The sequence below is a fragment of the Aotus nancymaae genome, unplaced genomic scaffold, assembly GCF_030222135.1.
Source record: "Aotus nancymaae isolate 86718 unplaced genomic scaffold, 86718_ANA_hifiasm-v0.15.2.pri h1tg000036l, whole genome shotgun sequence".
Classification (NCBI taxonomy): domain Eukaryota; kingdom Metazoa; phylum Chordata; class Mammalia; order Primates; family Aotidae; genus Aotus; species Aotus nancymaae.
Window position 1 is genome coordinate 52775805 of NW_026988450.1, and position 22083 is coordinate 52797887.

The window sequence follows — 22083 nt, forward strand, 5'->3', positions numbered from 1 at the left end:
AGGTAATCGTACTAAACAGGTACTGCAGGACTTCAGAGAAATGAAGCATTAGTCATATTTACTGATTTTGCATGCTCTATATTCTTATAACACTCATCATCATCTTTTAACTCAATGTGATATAGTTTGCTTTTTATAACACTACATTAATCACTTTCCCATACTTTGTATTGGGTTAGGAAATTGCAAATTGATATTTTGTCTTTTTCTTTTTCTTTTTTGCCTTTGGGTTATAGAAGGAGGTAAGTCTTAGATTGCACATGTCATAGTATTTCTGAATTTAAATATTTTAAACCTTCTTCCCAAAGTTTAAAATATTTTTTTCATAACTTTAAAAAGTAATATTGGATTTGTAATTTTACCTATTATTTTCTTACTGAGTAGTCTGTACCAGGTTTCTCAACCTCAGCACTGTTAACATTTGAGCCTGGATAATTGTTTTGTTGCCCTATCTCATGCATTGTAAGGTATTTAACAGCATCTCTGACCTCTACCCCACTAGATGCCAGTAGCACCCATAATCACAGTTGTGAAAGCCAAAAATATCCCCAGACATTGCCAGATATCTCTTGTGAGGCAAAGTTCATCATCTCCAACCCTTGCCCTCATCCTTATTCCCTTCACTGGATCTCCTCCCCACTTCACTTTTAGAGCCAATTGAGAGGATCATAACCATTATTTTTTTTTAAAGAGAGACTAGAGTAGAGTAAAAATATCAAAGTCAAATGCAGAGTAAGGGTAATTGTGTCCTATAAACTTTTGTTTTGTTACAATGTAAAATATATATTTCTTTCTGTAGATGATGGCCAAATATGTTTTAAAGCTACTCATTTAACATTAGAATGTTGTGACTTACTTGATGCTGGTGTTTCATGTTGAGATCCAGAGAAAGGTCTAGAAATTACTTTCAGTGGTGAATTAATATCTTGTATAATAGATTCTGAACTTTTCATTAGCTATATCTTAATCTTAATATTATAATCCTGTGTAATTTTTCACTTTAATTAAATAGCCATGTTGTCAACTATTTGCCCAACTGCACAAAAGATACCCCATTTGATCTTCTTTAACTTAATGTCTGTTGTGGAGAGATTTAGTTTCTTCTGTGTTCCATGGCCTAATCTGACTAATTTTACCTGGTAGTTGCAGGCCTTTTTATGTTTCCGTATAAAATTTTGTGTAAAACGTGTCCTAGAAAATGCAAGAATACGTGTGTATGATAGTTTTCTAGCTATAAATTATGAAATGTTTGATGTTCAATTCTTATAGTCTTGAAAGTAGCACAACACACTTTTACTTATTTTGCAGAAGGAGAGGGTGAATGGAGATGGGGGTGGAGTAATTTGGAAAAAAGACGTAGCATAGGAGGAAGGAAAAATAGACTACGCCTTTTAGATAGAAGCATGATCTTTTAAACTTTAAAAACAAACCCTAAAGATGTCAGCTTTGTATTTGTCTGAGTTTAGGTGTTGTCAGTATCATTAGTGAAATTTACTGCTTTACATAATCTCATAATTTTTTATAATTTTAAAGTAATGAATTTACTCTATGTTTGTAAGGAAATTAGGCTGTTGAAGACAATGTACATTATCAGTGTGAGAAAAATATTAATTTATAGTATTTAAGACTATAAACATCTAAGGAATTCTAAACCAATTGGACTAAAAAATTTTAGGGCCAATTGTAATAATGAGAGTATGTTAAAAATTCTTAGATAGTTAGATAACATTCTTTTTTTTAAAATTTGAGACAGAGTCTCACTCTGTTATCCAGACTGGAGTGTAGTGGCGTAATCATAACTCACTGCAGCCTTGACCTCTTTGGCTCAAGCAATCCTTCTGTCTCAGCTCCCCAAGTAGCTGGGACCACCGGCTTGTGCCACCATGCCCAGCTAATTTTTAAATTTTTATTAGAGATGAGGTCTTATATTACTATGTTGCCCATACTGATCTTGAACACCTGGGCTCCGACAGTCCTCCTCCCTCAGCTTCCCAATGTGCTGGGATTACAATTGTGAGCCATCACTCCTGACTGGAATAAAATTTACTAAGACTTTCACAAGTAAAAGTTTTTAAAAGTCAAAGATTGATTACTCTCGTATGTTCACTCCACCTATGGGTAAAACAATCTTATGCTAAATAATTATTCCAATTTTAATGTGACTCTTAGGACTTTACCCTTAAATAAAAAGGAGTCAGTGACATTGATGTTATATGAATATAATTAATTACTCTGTTGCTATATTAGGCAACATTATAAAATTATTTCATCATATCTTTTCTAAAATTAAAATAATTTTCACTTGATGAGAAATCAAGTTGCAAATACATATTATGATTTGAGACTTGAAATTATATAACATAAATGTAAGCAGATTAAGAGGCTAAACTAATTCAAAGTTAACTTGTCAAGTGCACAACCAGAAGGTAAACTTACAAATAGGAACAAAGGAGAATTTTTTGTTTCCTAACAAATTGCGGGATTTAACATTTTAAAGATGGTAATGTTTTCCCTTTTCATAAATATTTTCTTATTAGCAATGAATGAAATACCACATGAAACATTTGCCTACAGAAAAATTACTGTTTTTAATGGAAAACTTATTACCCAAGTAGATACTAAGAAAAATAAACTCACAGATTTCAGTGTATGGGATATATGGCAGGGTCCTTAGCTAATTAAATGAAAAGCTAAAAGCAAAATTAACCTATAGATCAGTTATTGAAGTTAGTTTGTAATATGAAAATGTCAAATTTTAATTGAAAGTGAAGTCTGTTATGTTGGATTCGAATTTGGTACAGGATGCCTAGATTTTAATACTTAATAGAGCTTTAAAAATTGATGATTAAATTTGTTCAATGGATAGAAAAATGTATACTTTTGTGAAGAATATATTATTATTATATTATTAATTGATGAGAGACATAAAAGAGCAAATGCCCTAATGGTGTATAGGCCATTTATATTTGAGTTTAAAAAGCATTGAAATACCAGACAAGTTGGGTCTAAGAATAATTCAGTATTTCAAGAGGTTTAGAGTAGATTAATTGATTTATTTATTCATTATTTCTCCCAACTAAAATATATCAAATATCAATAATCTATGGTGTTAGAATATGAAACATGAAATAAGATTGCATTTTTTCTTGCCCTAGAATTCCAGCTTTGGGGTACAAGAGTAAGATCTTGAGCTTTAAATTTGACTGCATATATGGTAGTTGAGTCATCCTAGAAAATTGTATCTGCGATAGCCTTTTATTTTTGTTAGCCTGTGCTATGCTCCCCTCATGTGTTCTCATTGTTGAACACCCACCTATGAGTGAGAACATGTGGTGTTTGATTTTCTGTTCTTGTGTCAGTTTGCTGAGAATGATGGTTTCCAGATTCATCCATGTCCCTACAGAGGACACAAACTCATCGTTTTTTTTATGACTGCAGTGTTTCATGATGTATATGTGCCACATTTTCCTTTTCCAGTCTATCCTTGATGGGCATTTGGGTTGGTTCCAGGTCTTTGCTATTGTAAATAGTGCCACTATGAACATACGTGTACATGTCTTTATAACAGAATGATTTATAACCCTTTGGGTATATACCCAGCAATGAGATTGCTGGGTCAAATGGAATTTCTATTTCTAGGTCCTTGAAGAAGTGCCACACTGTCTTCCACAATGGTAGAACTAGTTTACACTCCCACCAACGGTGTAAAAGTGTTCCTATTTCTCCACATGCTCTCCAGCATCTGTTGTCTCCAGATTTTTTAATGATCACCATTCTAACTGGCATGAGATGGTACCTCAATGTAGTTTTGGTAATATGGTCTTTAGAGAAAAAGTTTGCTGATCCCTGGATTATAGTACAGTATGCATTGTTCATTTTAGATAAAATTACCATGAGATCAGTTGATATTTTCTAAAAATGATCAAATAATCATTAATACTCTTTTAACTTTTAAAAACTTTTTAAAAAATTAACTCAAAAATTAAACATTCTTTTACTTTATTATGCCTGTATCTGCTGGACATTTATTTTCTTCAGAACTTACATTGCTTCACTTTTTAAGCAATATAATTTATTTTAGGAAATAAAAATTGTGTATGCTCTCAATATAGAATTTAGTTGTTTTTAGCATTTTTGCTGTCAGTGATGAGACAGAGTAGAGCGAAACAGGTCTCTGGTTTTAAATGTATGTTCAGATATTTACTAGCTATGTGACCTGGGTCACTTTCTTTGTCTTTATAATATTTGCTTTTCTCACCTGTAAAATGGGGTAATAGTACTTGCATGATAAACTTATAGCAAGGAATAAATTGCATAAGTAAGGGAGAAGGACAACTGGATACGAGGAAAATTGGGAGTGAGTGGTATTGTTGCAAGTAAGAGGAGAGTACTTTATTAAGGGAATATGATAAAATATGATACATTCTGAAAGGTTTAGTAATTTCAGGATAGTAAAATATGTATTGGATTGGCAACATGGTGGTGATCTTGGCAGGATCTGATTCAATTTGATGATTAGGATGGATGCCAGACTGGCTGAAGATGAAGAGTGTATAAGATGTAAAGAAGTGAATGTGGCACATTGACACTGCATGGGAATGGGTTTTGAGGATCCAAGACAAAAGGGCATGCCTAGGTAGCATGACTCTCCCAAAGGGAAAATTAGGGTTAATGGGTAGCTGGGATCACAAATTTGTACTCATTGGCCAGGAAGTGATTCTTTTTGGCTGTTTTTCTTTTTAGGATACATCTCCTGGAAAGGCTTTTTGAGAAAATAATTTGGAGCATGGGGGAAGTGTATTTTAGAGCAGAAGGGCAGCTCAATATGTTGCCATACATAATTCCATTCTCCATGGAGCTACTTATCTGTCTTTTTTTGTAGGGTGTGCATAGTACTTTGAAGAACTCTTTCAGGAGCAAATAAAGTGAGACTGACATAGAAAATTCAAGCACAGACTCTTATAGTACAAGACTAATGTTAATTCTTTAACAAAAGACCTAAGGAAATAAAGGAAAGGTTTAATTTTATAGAAATCTAATATGATGCTCCTGACACTTACCTTTTGTCCAAATCTTGAGATATATAAATGTATCAGTTAATTAGTGGAGTGGGCTATTGAATAAAATACCAGGATCCTTGACAATTATGAACTTTAGTGAATGATCAAGATTGATTATTCTCTTTTAGTTAGTATCTTTCTTTCAAAAAAGATACTAACTAAAAGAGAATAAAAGGATGTTAAATTTCTACATTAATAACAAATGGGCGAGAATGGAATACTTTGCAGTCTCTTCAAACCAAATGCATTTTAGATATGATTAAATCTTATAAAACGGTACATGTATTTAGAAGTGTGCATGTGCACACACACAATGTTGAATCAACAGATTAATTTTCAATTTTATTCTGACAGATGATTGTACAAGCCATTTTATTACAGCACATCCTGTTCTGCATATGTTTGTAATTTTTAAAAGAAAAAATTATATCCCATGTAATTTTTGTTTCTGGTGGGGCTACTGACCTTTGGTTTGCAATTGAGGATATCTAGTGTTTGAGTTAACCTAGGGTTTGTGTCTCACAATGTATTCTCGAGACAGAAAAAGAGGGGGAGCTCTCATAATTTTATTGAGGAAACAAGAAATACAGTGGACCCTTGACCAATACAGGGCTTAGGGGTGCCAACCTCCTACTCTATTGAAAATCTGCATATAATATTGACTACCCAGTAGCTTAACTACCAATAACCAGCCTGCTGTTGACTGGAAGCCTTACTGATAACACATATTTTGTCTGTTTTAGTATTCTAGACTGTATTCTTACAAGAAAGTAATCTAGAGAAAAGAAAATGTTATTAAGAAAGTCAAAAGGAAGAGAAAATATATTTACTACTCATTAAATGGAAGTGGATCATCAAAAGGGCTTCATCCTCGTCATCTTTACATTGAGTAGGCTGAGGAGGAGGAGGAGGAGGAGGAGGAGGAGGAGGAGGGACTGATCTTATTTTCTCAGCTGTGTAAGAGATGGAAAAGATGGAGGAGGTGGAAGTGGAGGTAGAAGAGGCAGGCATACCCAATGTAACTTTTATTGAAAAAAAATTGCATATAAATAGACCCATGCAGTTCAAATCTGTGCTGTTCAAGGGTCAGCTGAGCTGTGTGTGTTTCTAATTTTGAACTTTTGACATTTCCCCAAAGTCATCATGATACAAATTGCAGCAAATTATACCTTTATATTTATTTGATTCTGCAAATTTAAGGAGCCAGTTCTAGTTTCTAAGCCATGTACTTGAATCCTGTGGTGTAGAAGACATAATGTCTATTTTTTTTTTTCAATCTGGGAAATTTTATTTATCTTTATTTTTGGTAAGTAATTTTTTGGATATAGAGTTCTTGGTTGACAGGATTTTAATTTTGTTTCTTTTTCAGAACTTTGATGTGTCATTCCATTTTTTTTTCGGGCCTCTATTTTTCTGTTGAGAAGTCAGTTGTTTATAGTATTTGTTGTTCCTCTTCACATGATGACTCCATCTCTTGCTATTTTCACTATTTTCTCTTTGTCTTTTGATTTTAGCAGTTTATCAGGTGTCTAGATGTGAATCTTTTGTGTATTTCATACTTTGTGATCATTGAGCTTCTTGAATTTGAATAGTGTTTTTTTTATATTTGGAAAGTTTTCTGCCATTATTTCTTCAACTACTTTTTCTTCCCATATTACCTCCTAGGAATTTTATTACGTGTATTTCATATGCTTGATATTTTTCTAAGGCTAAGGTTCTTTTCTTTTTTTTCCTTTTTCAGTATTCTTTTCCTCTGTTCTTTAGAGTGTATAATTTCTATTGATCTATGTCAGAGTATACTAATTGTTTTGTCTGCCTCTCAAATCTGCTGTTGAGCTCATGTAGTAAATACTTCATTTTGACTGTTTTATTTTTCAACTCTAGAGTTTTTGTTTGTTTACTTTTATTTTCTGTTTATCTGTTGAGAACCAGTACTTACTGAGTTATTGTTACCAGATTTTCCTGTAATTCTATGACGAGGATTTTTTCATTTTTGAACATATTTTTAATAGCTGCTTTAAAATCTTTGTCTGCTAAATCCAACATCTGTTCCACTGAGAGTCAGTGTGTTAGTCAGCTCAGGCTTATACCAAATTACCATAGAATGGGTAGCTTAAAAAGCAGATATTTATTTTTTACAGTTCTGGAGGTTGGGAAGTTTGAGATTAAGGTGCTGGCAGATTCAGTGTCTAGTAAAGGCCCTCTTCCCAAGTTGCAAATGGCTCTTTATGCTGTATTCTTACATGACGTGGGAGAGAGAATCTCTCTTGTGTTTCTTTGTATAAAAGTACTAATTCCATCATGAGGGCTCCACTCACATGACCTCCCAAAGGCTTCACTTCACAAACTATTATACTGGGGATTAAGACTTCAACACATGAATTTGGGAGGGAAGCATGCAAACATTTAGTCCATAGCAGTCAGTTTCTTTGACTGATTTTTTTCCTAGTTATCAGTAATGTTTTCCTATTTTTTGGAATGTCTTATAATTTTTGGTTGAAAATTGGGCATTTTAATTGATGGTTATATAATAACTCTGGAATCTTATAGATTTTCCTGAGGATTGTGTTTTCTTTTTCTTTTTTTAGTAACTTCCTTGGACTTAAAATGTAGAATTTGTCTCCCTGTGGTATGTGTCCACTGAAGTCTCTACTCTTTGGGTCATGACTCATATCGTTAGTGAAAGATTTGGACAGAAGTTGTGCTCAAATATCTTGAATTTGAAAGCTTCCAGCTTATGCCATTTAATCTGTGTGTGATATACTGATACATTTAAAAGTTCAGCCAGTTCTCAAGTAACCCTTGGGTTTTACTTTCTACCATGCTCTCTCAGGATATCCTCTGTGACTAAGAAATGGCGTAATTTCTTAGCCTGATACATGTGGAAAATATATTTCACTTTTCTGAGGGTCTCTTATTTCCATGGTCTTCCTGTCTAATTTCTGGCTGGTCTACTTCACGCTTTGTTGGAATATAGCCTATGGCTAGGAAAATTGCTGGTTTTCTGTTTCTTACTGGCTTTGCCTCTTTTAGCTGACAAAACCTGGGGTTTTCAGCTTCACTACAAATCAAGTTTATGTCTTCTGATAGCAAAGTTGCTGGTTTTCCCAGCCATCCTCATACTGATAGATTTATTGATCCTTTCAGTAGACCCCTCCCATGTATGTACTATGGTAGAAGAAAGTTATGCAAGCAACCCTAGGTAAGAAGGTAACATATATCTGTTGTTATCATCTAAAGCTTCTAGAAGTTTTTCCCAATTTGGTATCTGATTTTGTTTGGTTGCCACAGCCATACAAATTGTTGTTACCAATTTTTCTGGACTTATGCTTGATTTTTGTGAAGAGAACTAGTCAACACTTTGTGCCACTGCCTACAATAGTACTACCTTTTGCATGATTTTATGAGTCTGGAATTCAGTCAATGTTCAACTTGGTAGTTTTTCTTCATATGATGCTATAGAAGTTAACACTGGTGGAATTTAGCTGGTGGTATGAGCTCATCTAAAGGCTCCAAGATGACTTCTTTTGCACATCTGGCACCTTAGCAGGTATGGTGAGCTGGGATTCTGAACTAGTGCAGCTACTTTTGGTCTCTCTAACATAGCAGTTTCCAGTTAGTAGGACTTCTTATATGATGCCTCAGGGCTCACAGAGATATAATTCTGTGACACCACTTATTCTGTCCTAGCTTTGGACTCATGTGTGGCATCATTCCTGCCATATTCTATTTGTTATTAAAAAAAGTTCACAGAAAATACAGGGAGAAGAGTCTTCAGAAGGACATGAGACATGGTTTGTATAAGGACCATCCAAAGGGCCCAGCTACCCCAAGGGCTTTAAAGCATGATACATACATCTTTTTTTTCCCTTATTCCCATGAATATTTTCACAAACCACTTCTCCAGACATCTTTTTTTTCAATCTTGTCAATTTTTTATCTTGTTGGCCTATTATTAGTCAAGCTATTTACCCCTGCCTATGTGTTTGTGTATGTTCTTACTTCATAGCACCTTTTTTTTTTTTTTTCTACACAAAGTGGATGGCCATCTGAAGCCATGCCCTATTTTCTTCATTGCTTTCTTTCAGGGCCACACTTAAATAGGGCTGTGGTGCAGCAACAGTCCACTTTTGGCTTTTATACACATGCCGAGCTATCCCATCAGTGAACCAGGCATGATGTTTGTCCTTCTTTGTCAGGTAACCATAAGTGACCCCTTGTGTGGCCTTTAGATGTGAGCTGAGGTAGAGATGCCAACATGATAATAGTAGATGGCATGGATTTCTGGGTTACCTGCATATGTATTTTACTCATGCCCTCTGGCCCTACTGATGGTCAAACATGGATCACCACTTCTGTCTTACAATGAATCATTGTTTGGCTTGTCCAACCTAGCAGACCCTAGCTTATGATGGACACTTCTAGCTGTTTGGTCATTGATGATTTGTGACTAGATCTTTGCCCTCCACCAGGGCTAGGAGCATACCAGTAACAGTTTTTCAAGTGGTATATAATTATCCACTGCAGATTACATGGCCTTGTTTCAGAAACAGGTGTGTATGTTATGATTCTCCTAGTGAGACTTGCCATAAATTGTATATGGCTTATTTTCCCACTATTGATGCTTCTAATACCATACAGCCTGTTACATCATGTGACCCAAATGACAGGGTTGGACTTGATCTAAAGCATCTTCTTGTTCTGGGTTCTATTTTAAGCTGGAAGCCTTCTGTAATTCTTGGCAATTGAGTCCAAGCAATATTCCATACTGTGGCATATGCTGCCTTCAGAATCTAAAGAGATGGCCTACCAAGCATTGTGTTTCCTTCTCATTGGTGGTAGGTGCAAGAGGTAATCATTTGTCTTTTGTCTCAGAGGGGTTGATCTGACCATTCCCATGATCACTAAGTCCCTAAAAATTTCTCTGGTTTTATAGGCCCCTGAATCTTTGTGGGATTTACCTTCTACCGTCTAAGGAGCATATGACTAAACAAGATTTCTAACATCATTATCACTTCTTTCTCACCATATAGTGAACCAATATGATGTTCTGTGGAATGTCCCTATAGTCTCAGTCTTTTTGGACTGTATTATGATAGAAGGCAGAGAATTAGCATGACCCTGGGGAAGAACTATCAGTATATCCTTTTGTCCATCCTAGGTGTATGTGAGTAGTTCCGGTCCTTCTTGATAGGAATGGGAAAAAAAAAAAAAAAAACATTTACCAGTCCATTGTCCGCATATCATGTACTTGGGGCAGTATTAATTAGATAGGGAAGATACAACACCTGTCATGTTAACCTCAAATGAGGCTGCTACTTGATTGAGTTTATAATAGTCTACTGCATTTTTCAGGATCCATCAATGCATCTGTTTTTTTCGGTGGCAAACTGGTGAATTTAGAAAGGAATATGATGTGGGACATCACCTTGGTGTCCTTATTTTTTAAGTAATTTTCACCAGTGGGAGATGGAATTTTCAGAGGCTTAGGTTTGAATTTTCCCATTATGGTAGTTCTTTTTTTTTTTTTTTTTTTTGAGCTGGAGTCTTGCTCTTGTCCCCAGACGGGAGTGCAATGGTGTTATCTCAGCTCACTGCAACCTCCACCTCCCAGATTCAAGGGATTCTCTTGCCTCAGCCACCTGAGTATCTGGGATTACAGTTGGCCACCACCACACCCAGCTAATTTTTGTATTTTTAGTAGAGATGGGTTTTCACCATGTTGACCAGGCCATTATAGTTGTTCTTAATTCCGCAGGTCAAGGAACTAATGTAGGGGTTATTTTGAATACCAAGGATGTCCATTTGGAGATTGCTGTAATTACCACTAAATGAAATCTGTGGAATTATTGAGCCCACCATGAGTCAGACTTGGGCCAGGACTCAATTTATTACTTATTTTCTATATGCCCCCAATTTAAAAGAGGGGCTATGATGACACTGGGATTTTCAGTGTCACTGTCAACTAGATTCATTGTGTCCAATGGTTCTTAAAATGTGTGGGTTATTTCTTTTCCTATGTTTACTGTTTCCTGAGAAAATAGCTGCATTCACTTTCTGTGATGTTTGAGTTCTTCCTCCTGGCAACTCATCCTTTCTTTCAGTCATATGGTTCCACATCTAAAAACAGTTTAGATCCAGAAACTATGCAAGGAGTTTTGTCTTTTTATTGGGGTGGCTTCCCATAGCCTCCTGATCATCCATACTTTTTTGTTTTGATTATATAGATTGGGCATATCCTCATTAGTTGCCCATCTATCTTGCCCCTGGGGATGCTGTACTCAATGATCTTTTTCCTAGCTTTGTGGATCTATACTCTGTGGCTACCACTCCTATCTTGACACTCATTATAATAATGGCACTCACTGTGCATTTGATTGCTAATAGCTAATAGCTGGACTCTATTTGAAGCTCCTTTTTATCCTTTTGTTTTTGGTGAGGCCAGATAAGTAACAGCATCTCTTATTGTCAGAGGAAAGTCAACCCTGGTATTCTCAATGATGCTGGTGTCTGCCTCAGCAGTGTGTTTCTTACTTCTTTTGCAAATGGAGGGACATCTGGATCCTCTCTTAGAATCTCCTGACTTGCTTTTGGGTTTGTGTGTTATCTCCACTTTAGCATGCCTGATTCTCTGAGTCTTTGAATCCTTTCTTCCACTTTCTTCCATGGCATTTCTGACTTTTCTGTTTCTCTTGTTTTTGGCCACCACTTTTTCCAAGCTTCCAAGAACTATTACATTTTAACATAATTTTCTAGAGTTTTTTCCAGGATGTTAAATCTTCCTTCACAGAAGAGTGCTCCTATATCTAGAAACTGTGTCTTACCAAACTCTATCTATCAACATTCCTCCCAATCCAAGATTGTCAAGATGCATTCCCATATGTAACTTCCTGGGTATTCCTTCTGCATGTTGTTGAGTATCTATAGTTTTTTTTTGTGTGTGTGTGTGGAGGTGGGTGGGATGGGGCATAGTCTCTTTCTTCCCTTAAAAGGCCCCACATTTCTCTCACTGGGTTATTTTGTAACTTAACCCTTATGGTTAGGAAAGGAAGTGGGAATAGATACTGAGAGGATCATGTGTTGTTTTGCAAGGGAATAGCCTCTACATCTTCATCAAACAAGTGGAAGTACTAGCTTTTAATAAGAAGGAATGCCTACTTATGCAGGTTCAGGCTTTGGCAGATTTTCCCTTGGAAGTCAGAGGGTTCAGGGGATCTAGTTTTAGGAATTTCAAGTACACAGAGCTAAGATGTCCCCATCCCATGCCTCAAGTTTCCCTACTATCAGGATTCTGCCCTTAGTATAGCAAACTTGCTGACATTAAGAATTTTACTTTGTCTAGAGCATTGCTACCTTTATAATTAACATTTGGGCTTGATACTTAGCTGTTTATGCCCACTAGTTGCAGGAAATAAGACTATATGCTTCCAAGAAAATCTATATACATATTTAAATTATATATTTTACCTGCCCATATTTCTAGAATGTGAATTTCTTAAGCTCCTATTTGTACCTGTGGAACCTAAAACAGTTTCAAATTGTGTAATTATTAATATGAATTCTAATGTATGCCACATATACAATCATTTCGTCAATTACATGTTATTAAAGAAGAATATGTTGGTAATACCGAAAGAGCAAGATTTTAAAAGCTAATTATGGATAATGTTTATCATCCTACTTCAAATGCTACTATACTTTAGCTAGCTATGCTTTTCTATTGGAGCTTAAGACTTGGTCTAAACATATGGGGCCCTCTAGATCTACTGACATTTTGGTTTGGTTCCTACTCTAAAATCTCCTGCTTTCAGAGCTGGCAATGAATTAAGAACCAATTACCAGAAACTTAGCAGCTTAAAACACATGTTTATTATCTCACAGTTTCTGTTGGTTAGGAGTCTTAACGTGACTAAGCTAGGTTTCCCTCAGCTGCAATCAAGTTGTCATCTGTGCTGCATTTCTATCTGAACACTTGATTCAGGGAATAATCTGATTCCAAGTTTGATAAGATTTTTGGCAGAATTTATTTAATTTTTTGACAAGAAGCTGCCGTCATCTCCCCTACAGCTCCTAAAGGCTGTTAGCAGTTCCTAGAAGGTATCCATAGTTCCTAAAGGCTGCCTGCAGTTCCTTTGTAACATAGCCTTTACATCATGGCTGCTTTCTTCATTAAGCCAGCAAAGAGAGTATCTAAAACAAGCTAACTAGCAAGGCAAAAATCTTATAAAACTTAACAGTATCATGGGAGTAAGATCTCATCACCTTACTATCTCCCTACCTTGTTTATGAGCAAGTCACAGGTTCCACAAAGTCATGAATACCATGAGATGGGGATTATGGGCTACAACCTTAGAATCAGTCCTCTGCACAGTGTCCCAACAGTTAGTTGTCTCTGAAGCAACTCCATTGAACATAGTTTGCAAACCATTACCTTAGATAATATTCTCTATATATGACTTTTTTTGGTTGGACTTTGTGTTTAATAGTTTATGGAACATTTTTTTGGACTGGGAAAAACTTAAGACTTATTATCAATTTTGGTGACTATCTTATAAGGGTAAATGACCCTCCAGGAATGTTTCAGTATTATGTATCAAAATATAGTTCCTAGGACACTTGTCCTCTGATAAAGCTTCTGTGTTTCAATTAAGTTTGTGGAAACAATATAATATAATCCTCTTAGTGAAGCATATTGTCATTACTGTTTGAAAAAACATCGTACACTCAAGGGATCTATTTAATTGTACTTAATCCATACTTTTCCAAAGTTATTTGATTAGAGAGCTTTTAAATTACTCACTGCCCTTTAACATTTTGCAGAACCAGTATTCCATGGGGTACACATTGGGAAATGCCCACATATATAGCTTGACAAGTTTAAAAGGAGGACAAAATACCAAAAAAGGAAATAAAAAACATAAAAGGGTCATAGTTGAATTTTCCCTACCTAATTAGAAAGTTAATATTTTTTAAAATGATGATGATATCGTGAGCTTGGAATGACTCTACACTTTACAAAGAGCTTCATGAGTATCTTGAGACTTTCAGCAATCTGTTAGATATCACAACTAATTTTTTTCAAAACAGATGAGAAAATGAGGCCCATGACTTGCACAAATCATAAAATTGATAAGGGATAAAGTCAGTATTTCAGTACAGGTTTTCTAGCTTCAACTATAAAACTCTTTCTGTTACAACATGCTATTACTTTAAAAACATGATGAAGTTGGAAATGAGGTTGTTAAAGAATGCTTTTATGTACTACGTGATTTAATTTTTAAGCCTTTATTAAATCAAAGTAATGAAAAACAATGATATAAAAGAGTTAATAAACTTGTCTTAATGTAATGACTGTGGAAAAAAGTTAGAAATAGAATATCTGAACATTTTTTCTCTGTGTATAGAACACAAACACACATAATTAGGTTAGTTTGCATTTTACAATAGAGATATGTGAATGGAAATTTTAGTCAAAGATTCAAATCTTTTGATTATTTTTAGTCAGGCCTCATATTTAAGTATGTTTAACTTGTGCCAGTAGAATAATTGAATACCAGAGTTGGATAGGATTTAGTGTGCTTTTTGTGTAGCTTCCTATCTGAAGCATTGACCTTCTCTACATCATGCTGACAAGTGGTACTCTAGCCTTTTCTTTGAACACGTCTTCTGATGGGGTGGTGACGGTCTATGAAGGCAGCAAAACATTATTTTTAGATTTTTACTCTGAAATATTCATAGATTTGTAGGAAGTTGGAAAGATAGTTCAGTGAGATCCTATGTGTGCTTCACCCAGTTTCCTCAATGGTTATACTTTGCATAGCTATAATTAAGAAATTAATACTGGAACAATGTTTTTATAGTTCTAGGACATCTTATCACATGTATGGATTCATATAACTACCACTTCTATAAAGATGAAGAACTACTGTATTACCATAAAGATCGTCCTTATGCTTCCTCTTTCTAATAACATCCTTCTCCTTCTCCACTATCCCTAATGTCTGTCAACCATTAATTTGTTCTTTATGTCTATATTTTTATCAGTCATACAGCATGTGACATTTTAAGTTTTTTCCATTTCATATAATGCCCTTGAGGTCTATCCTTGTTGAGGTCTATCCTTGTTGTGTGTATAGGTTTTCCCTTATTTCCAAGTAGCATTCCATGGTGTGGATATACCACAGTTATTAATGGATATTTTGGTTGTTTCCACTCTTTGGCTGTTATAAATGAAGATATCCTCTTTGGTGAAATTTCTGTTTATATAAAGCATTCAGCCTTTTGTCATTAAGTATAATCTTAGCTGTTGGATTTTTATTGTTGTTCTGTGTTAGTTTGAGCCAGTTCCCCTCTGTTTTTTTAGAGTTTTTTCAAAATCATTAATGCTTTTTCTGCATCAGTGGTCACTGGATAAGATCATGTAATTTTTTTCCTTTAACTTGTTAATATGTGGATACATTGATTTTCAAATATTCAACCAGTCTTGCCTTCCAGGAATAAACCTCATTTGATCATAGAGTATAATTCTTTTTTTTCTTTTCTTTTTGCCATCAGCCTTTCCCTTTTTGTCTGAGGACATTGTGTATAATTCTTTTTACTGAATTCTGTTTGCTAATGTTTTATTAAGGATTTCTGTGTTTATAATCATAAGGAATATTGACCTGCAGCTCATTTATAGTTTGGCATTTTCTTTTTTGTTTTCTGTTTGTTCCTTCTATTTTCATTTCATTATTTTCTTTACCTTGCCTTCCTATGGGTTATTTGAACATATTTTTAGAATTGTAAATTGTGTCTCAATTGCCCTATAGTGTTTACGTGTATTTCTTTTTGTAGGTTTTTTGTGTGGTTGCTCTAAGTAATATATTACATGTATACAACTTATCACATTGTATTGGTGTTGACGTTTAACTAGAGTGAAATGTAGAAACCTTAAATCATTTAAATTCCTTTTCTCCTTTATCTCCTAATGGACTTGTCTTAAATATTTTCTCTCTATATATTGAAAACCACATCAGACAATGTATGCTCTGTACTTTAAACATCAAAAACATAATTTAGAAAACTCAAGAGGAGAAAGAAAACCCATATTTTTGCTTACTATGTTCTTTATTACTTCTTGATACTTTCAGGTTCCTTCTTCTTTCTTTCTCTTTTGTTTCCAGAACTTCCTTTAGTTATTTTTTTAGGGTAGATCTGCTGGTTACAGATTCTCTTTGTTTTCTTTTGTCTGAGAATGTATTTCTCATTCTTTTCTGAGAGATAATTTTATCATATTTAAAATTCAGGTTGACATTTCTTTTATTTTAGCAATTGAAAAATATTGTGCCACTTCCTTCTGACCTCTAAGGTTTCTGATGAGAAATCTGCTGCCATTCAAATTGTTTTTCCCTTTAGGTAAGGTGTTGTTTTTTTCTTGCTGCTTTTAAGATAGTTCATTTTTAGTTTTAGTTTGATTATGGTGTATCTTGTAACAGATATCTTTGGGTATTTCTTGTTTAGGATTTTACATAGTTTCTTGATTCTGTAAGCTTATACCTTTGGCCAAATTTGGGAAATTTTCAGTCTCTTTTTCTTTGAATACCTTTTTTTTTTTTTTTTTTTTTAAAGATTTATTCACTTTCTTTTCTCCTGGACTTACAAAAATATGAGTGTTAGCCTTTTTGCTATAGTTTTTTTTTTAGGCCCTTTTGGCTGTGTTCATTTTCTTTTTTTTTATCTTTAGTCTATTTTCTGTATGCTTTTCAGACTGGGTCATTTTTCTTGTTCTGTCTTCAAGTTCACTGAGTCATTCCTCTGTCCTCGCCATTCTATGGTTGATCCCGTCAATTTGCTTTTTCTTTTTCAGTTATTTTTTAGTTCTAAAATTTCCATATGGTTCTTTATGTGTTTTCTGTTCTTGTTCTAGAACTGGAAAGCACAGCAATATATTTTTGTGCTGTTACTAAAGAAAGATATTTTATTATCTTAGTTCTGTACTTTTAAGCTGCAAAAAATAAGAATATCAAGTGATAAGTATTATCAATAGTCGTAATAGTTTTTAGGACTATTTTCTATATGATTTACCGTTAATTATCTTGTTCTTACAGGGACAATAATTTTTAGTCATTCAACAAGTGTTTATTTAGTACTTATATTTGACAGTTCTGTTTTGTTTGGTTTTGGTTTTGGTTTGGAGATGAAGTCTTGCTCTGTTGCCCAGGCTGGAGTGCAGTGGCGCCATCTCAGCTCACTGTAACTTCTGCCTTCTGGGTTCAAATGATTCTCTTGTTTCAGCTTCCCAAGTACTGGGACTGAGAGCTACATGCCACCATGCCTGGCTAATTTTTGTATTTTTAATAGAGACAGAGTTTCACCATGTTAGCCAGGCTGGTCTCAAACTCCTGACCTCAGATGATCCACCCACTTCAGCCTCCCAAAGTGCTGAGATTACAGGCATGAGCCACTGCACCCGACCTATATGACAGATTTTTGCCAATCAGATGTTTTGCTTTACTTTCAAATGGTTAAACAGCTTATTTTGTGTTTTTATTTTCGGGGAAGAAGAATTACATTTCTGCCTTTTTGGTAGAGAGGCAAGCACAGAGGGAGAAGAGAAATTTTAAGCTGACTTTTCTTACTGTCACATAAAAGTGTTAAGAATTTTTATTTACAGGCTTCATACTATTTTTTCTCTAATGCACAGATTTGTCAATGCTTTGTTATGGGACAATACTGTATTTTGAAAGGGCTACCGGTTTTCTGAGACTCAGATAACTTAGCTTTTTGGGTAGCCATCCAGACATGGGCATAATTATCCCCTGTACTGGTCATCTCTATATACTCAAGTGTGTTTTAACAACATTGTAATTATTTGTGCCCTGAAAAGGCTTGGGAAGCACTTCTCTAGTGCACAGGTTAAAGAATGGGGTTCTTTTCTACAAATTGCATATTGTGTGTGTCAGATAATAAAGCCTCATTCTCTTTCATAAATAAGTTTTTTCAAAGAATTGTCTCCAGTAATTCTCAAACATCTGATCATAATCATCTGGAAGCCTTGTTAAAATATAGATTGTTAAGCCCACCAACAGTTTCTGATTCATTAAGTCTGGAGTGACACCCAAGAATTTACATTTCTAGCATGTTCCCAGTTGCTGATGATGCAATTTGAGGATTGCAATTTAAGAACCATTCATTTACACACAACTTTTTCTACTTTTTCAATTCCCTTGGTTCTTCAGTTTCTTCTATCTTATTTTAATTTTTATCATTCTATCCAATTGTTCTTCCTGTTATCTTTTCTAATCTTCATGGTTGCCAAATCCAATGCATACTTTTCACCTTCTCATCTCATTTGATATGTAAAAATCATTCAGTATAGTTGATTTCTTCTATGTTTTAGGAAACTATTTGATTTGGAGACCTCCCTCTATCTCCCTCCTTCCTTTTATTCTCTGCATGCTGTTTCTCAATCTTTTCTCTTTTTTTCTCAAATCAAACACTAAATGTTAGAATTCAGTTTGGGTTCTCTTCATACTTTATTTTAGCCTCTATTCCTAAATGATCTCACTTACTCCTGTCTGTATGTTAATAATTGCCAATTTGTGTCTCCAGTTCAAAACTTTAAGTTTTATTACACCCTGACCAGTTTCTTTCTTATATGTCCACTCGGTTCAAATGATATATCAAAAATCAACCACTATATTTAATACATTTTAAGATGTACATTTTTATCATTTTTATATCCTGAAATTTATGAGTCCTATAGTCAGTGGCATCATATATTTTATGAAATAGAGTAATTCCCTCTTACCCTTCTCTAATGAGAAGTGTTCTTCCTCCAGTCTTCTCCATCTCATAAATTTTTTCTTTCATTCAGTTGTTAATGCCAGAAATCAGGGAGTTAACTTTGACTCTTCAGTCTTTCTTAATACTGTTATTTCTATCTCAGAAACATCTCTCAGTCCCTCTTTTCTTACCATGCCTATTGCTATTATCTTTTTTCAAGCCATAGTTACCTTTTCCAGGGATTATTGTAAATGCCTTTTAACTTTTGGTATCATACAACCTAGTCTCTGTATAGTACTTAGATTCATCATTTAAAAATGTTCATCAGATCATCTCCCCATTTCACTTAAAATCCCTCAATGGTTGAAATTTAAAATCTTTAATATGACATAGAAAGAACTATCTAAGTTGGTCTGTGCTGCCTCACCAGTCTCACTTAGTATTATATTCTTCCTCATTCTTTTTGGTTCAGAAACCATGGTGTTCCTTCAGTTCTTTCATAGCACCATGTTGTCACATCTTTCGGTTCTCATCTTAAACATTATTACTTTAAGGGTGTTTGCTGACCCCAAAGTCTAAATTAGATCTTATCATACTCTTCCATAGTGTTTTGTATTTTCCTGTATGACACTGATTTGTTCTGTTTCTCTATCCCTACTCTGTTGTAAGCATATTTCATTGTTTTACCTTTTACAGTAGAGCTTAGCATAATACATAGCAAATGGAAGGTGTTCCATAAGTATTTTTAGAAAAATAAAATATAAATAGAATTTTTAAAGATATATGTGCATATATAGACTAGAAAGATATTTAAGGTAAAAAATTTTATATTTTGAAATACCGAGCAAATAAGTAGCATACAAGTTTGGGAAATGGTAGATATGCATTCTTAGTTGCCAATTACATAAATAGACAAAATTATTTTTTTTAATTTACTTTTTATAAGAATAATTTCTGAAAAAAGTTGAAATGTTATTTCAAAATATTAAGTAATTCATGATGTTTAAGTAAAGTTTATTTTTACTAATGTATATTGAATGAATCTGCTTTTTAATTTTCATACAAAGTTAATATTTTATGGAAACAATTTTTTTTAAATACCCAAATTTCTTAGGAGGTTTTAGCATGATGAAAAATATCATACTGCATTTCAGAAGCGATACTTAATTATTTGGCTTTTTAAAATAGTAGTTATTGACAAACTAATGTAAAATTTTTAAATGTCCCTTAATCTCTGGAGAACAAACTCATGTCTTTAGAGCAGCATGAGAGCAAAAAAATATTAGCATGAATAACAGACATAGCTGATAGTCTTTTTATTTTTCAGCATATACAATTTTTTGTTTCTATTTCTGTTTATTATTAGCTTTTTCTCTTTTTGCAGGACTTTTGTTCTGTAGGGTCGGTCTAGAGTACATAAACCTTATATTATACATTCTATAAATTTTACTTATTTTGAATATTAGCTTTATTTTGGCATATATATATATATATATATATATATATATATACACATATATATAGTGAGTGCTACAGACAAAGTTCTTGAGACCAAACAGGATCACACAGTTTAAAATGTTTATAATGTCTCTGTCTGTCCCTTTTTTCACCATCTCCTTTACTGCGCTCTTTTGTCTGACTCTCACAGGAGACATGGATTACAACTGGTTGGATCATACGTCTTGGCATAGCAGTGAGGCATCCCCAATGTCTTTGGTGAGACATGTGGAGCCTTACTATTTAATTTTCGTTATCATTTCACTTTTCCTTTTTTTATTTACACCTTTGCATGTTTCTTTTTTGTATCTTTTTTTTTTTTTTTTTATCCCACACCTGTAGGGGACAGTCAAAAGGGAAAAAGAAAAACTAGTGAGCAGGCAGTTTTGTCGGACTCTAACACCAGGTCTGAGAGACAAAAGAAAATGATGTACTTTGGTGGCCACTCTTTGGAAGAGGATTTGGAATGGTCTGAGCCTCAGATTAAGGACTCTGGGGTAGATACGTGTAGTAGCACAACCCTTAACGAGGAGCATAGCCATAGTGATAAGGTACTGAGATTGTGGAGCCTGCCTTTTAACCTGCTCATTTGGTCTTCGTTTGCTCTCTGTCACTCATTAAAACAGAACATAATAAAAGGACAGGGCATCTCAAGGGTCACTGTAGCATTTCTTAAGGTGCAGAAAAGAAAAACAAAACAAAACAAAACAAACAAACCAAAAAAACCTCTTGCTTGCTTTGCTGTTTTTATTGTTTGACAGCATACCAAAAAATATGTATATGAAAATAAATCTTAGGAACAAAGGAATGTTTTTGTCTTTTGTCACATGAGAGAACTTTGTAATGTTATTAAAAACCACAAATAATAAACAATTTTTGGATTGGCTTATTTGATTGCTTGCATATATTTTCCTTGGGATGAAAATTAAATTATCAATAGTTTGAATCCCAGGCAAAAGGGAGATAATTGGGTCTGTTTGCACAGAAAAAGTTGTTTTTCTTTTTTCCCTTTCACTGTCATTTTGGTCTTTTGTTTTATTGTCATAGCATTTTAATGTAGTATTAATTAGTAGTAGAGCCCTTGCCATCTGCTTTGATATTTATTATTTTTGCTTTTAGGATAGTGGGACTTCTGAAATCTTTTTACCATATAGATGTGATTGACTGGAACTTGTGTTTTGCCTGCGAAATTTTGCATGAAGATATGCCTGTTACTTTTTATTAACTGTGAAGCTATGATTACACAAGTCATTTACTTTCCTATTTAGCATATTATTCATAATAGAATAATGTTATTATTTACAGAAGCCTTGGTTCAGCCCTGAGAAAGAAGTAAACTACTAATGGTTTCAAGGTTATTTAACAATGAATATCACTGAATTATCTAGTAAAGATAATTTACTAAATAGATCAAAGACCTGAAAGAATCATGTAAGAACCTCTGAAAAGTGAGAAACGTAATCTATTCTCATCTGTAAATGAAGTCTTTTTCTCCCATGCAGATTCATTTGGGAAATTTTTGGGGGCTTGTGTACATTTTACTATTTTAATCTAGAAACCTATTCAAAAAAGCCCTCATCATGTGCTCCAATTTAATGTTTTAATATGATTTGACTTTTTAATTTTTACTGTAATACAGGTTTTCAAAATCTTCCAAAAGTGTTTGGAGAGAAAATTTTCATTTTTAAATTAATTCACTTGCATAGACTTTCACTATATCTTTTCTGCCTGTGCATTTTTATTTTTCGGCATGTAGATAATT

General features: G+C 34.1%; 1 protein-coding gene across 50 annotated transcripts in view; it reads left to right on the plus strand.

Annotated features, from left to right (window-relative positions):
- The window catches only part of RIMS2 (regulating synaptic membrane exocytosis 2), a 698117-nt gene that overhangs the window by 336812 nt on the left and 339222 nt on the right, over window positions 1-22083 (plus strand). For 26 of the 50 annotated variants that reach the window (XM_064384526.1, XM_064384505.1, XM_064384490.1 and 23 more), the window contains one exon: window positions 20473-20540. In XM_064384526.1, coding sequence (XP_064240596.1) covers window positions 20473-20540 — 68 coding nt within the window. Of the gene's footprint in view, window positions 1-20472; window positions 20541-20663; window positions 20873-22083 lie in introns of all 50 variants that reach the window. The other 24 variants (XM_064384488.1, XM_064384477.1, XM_064384479.1 and 21 more) reach the window with 1 other exon arrangement.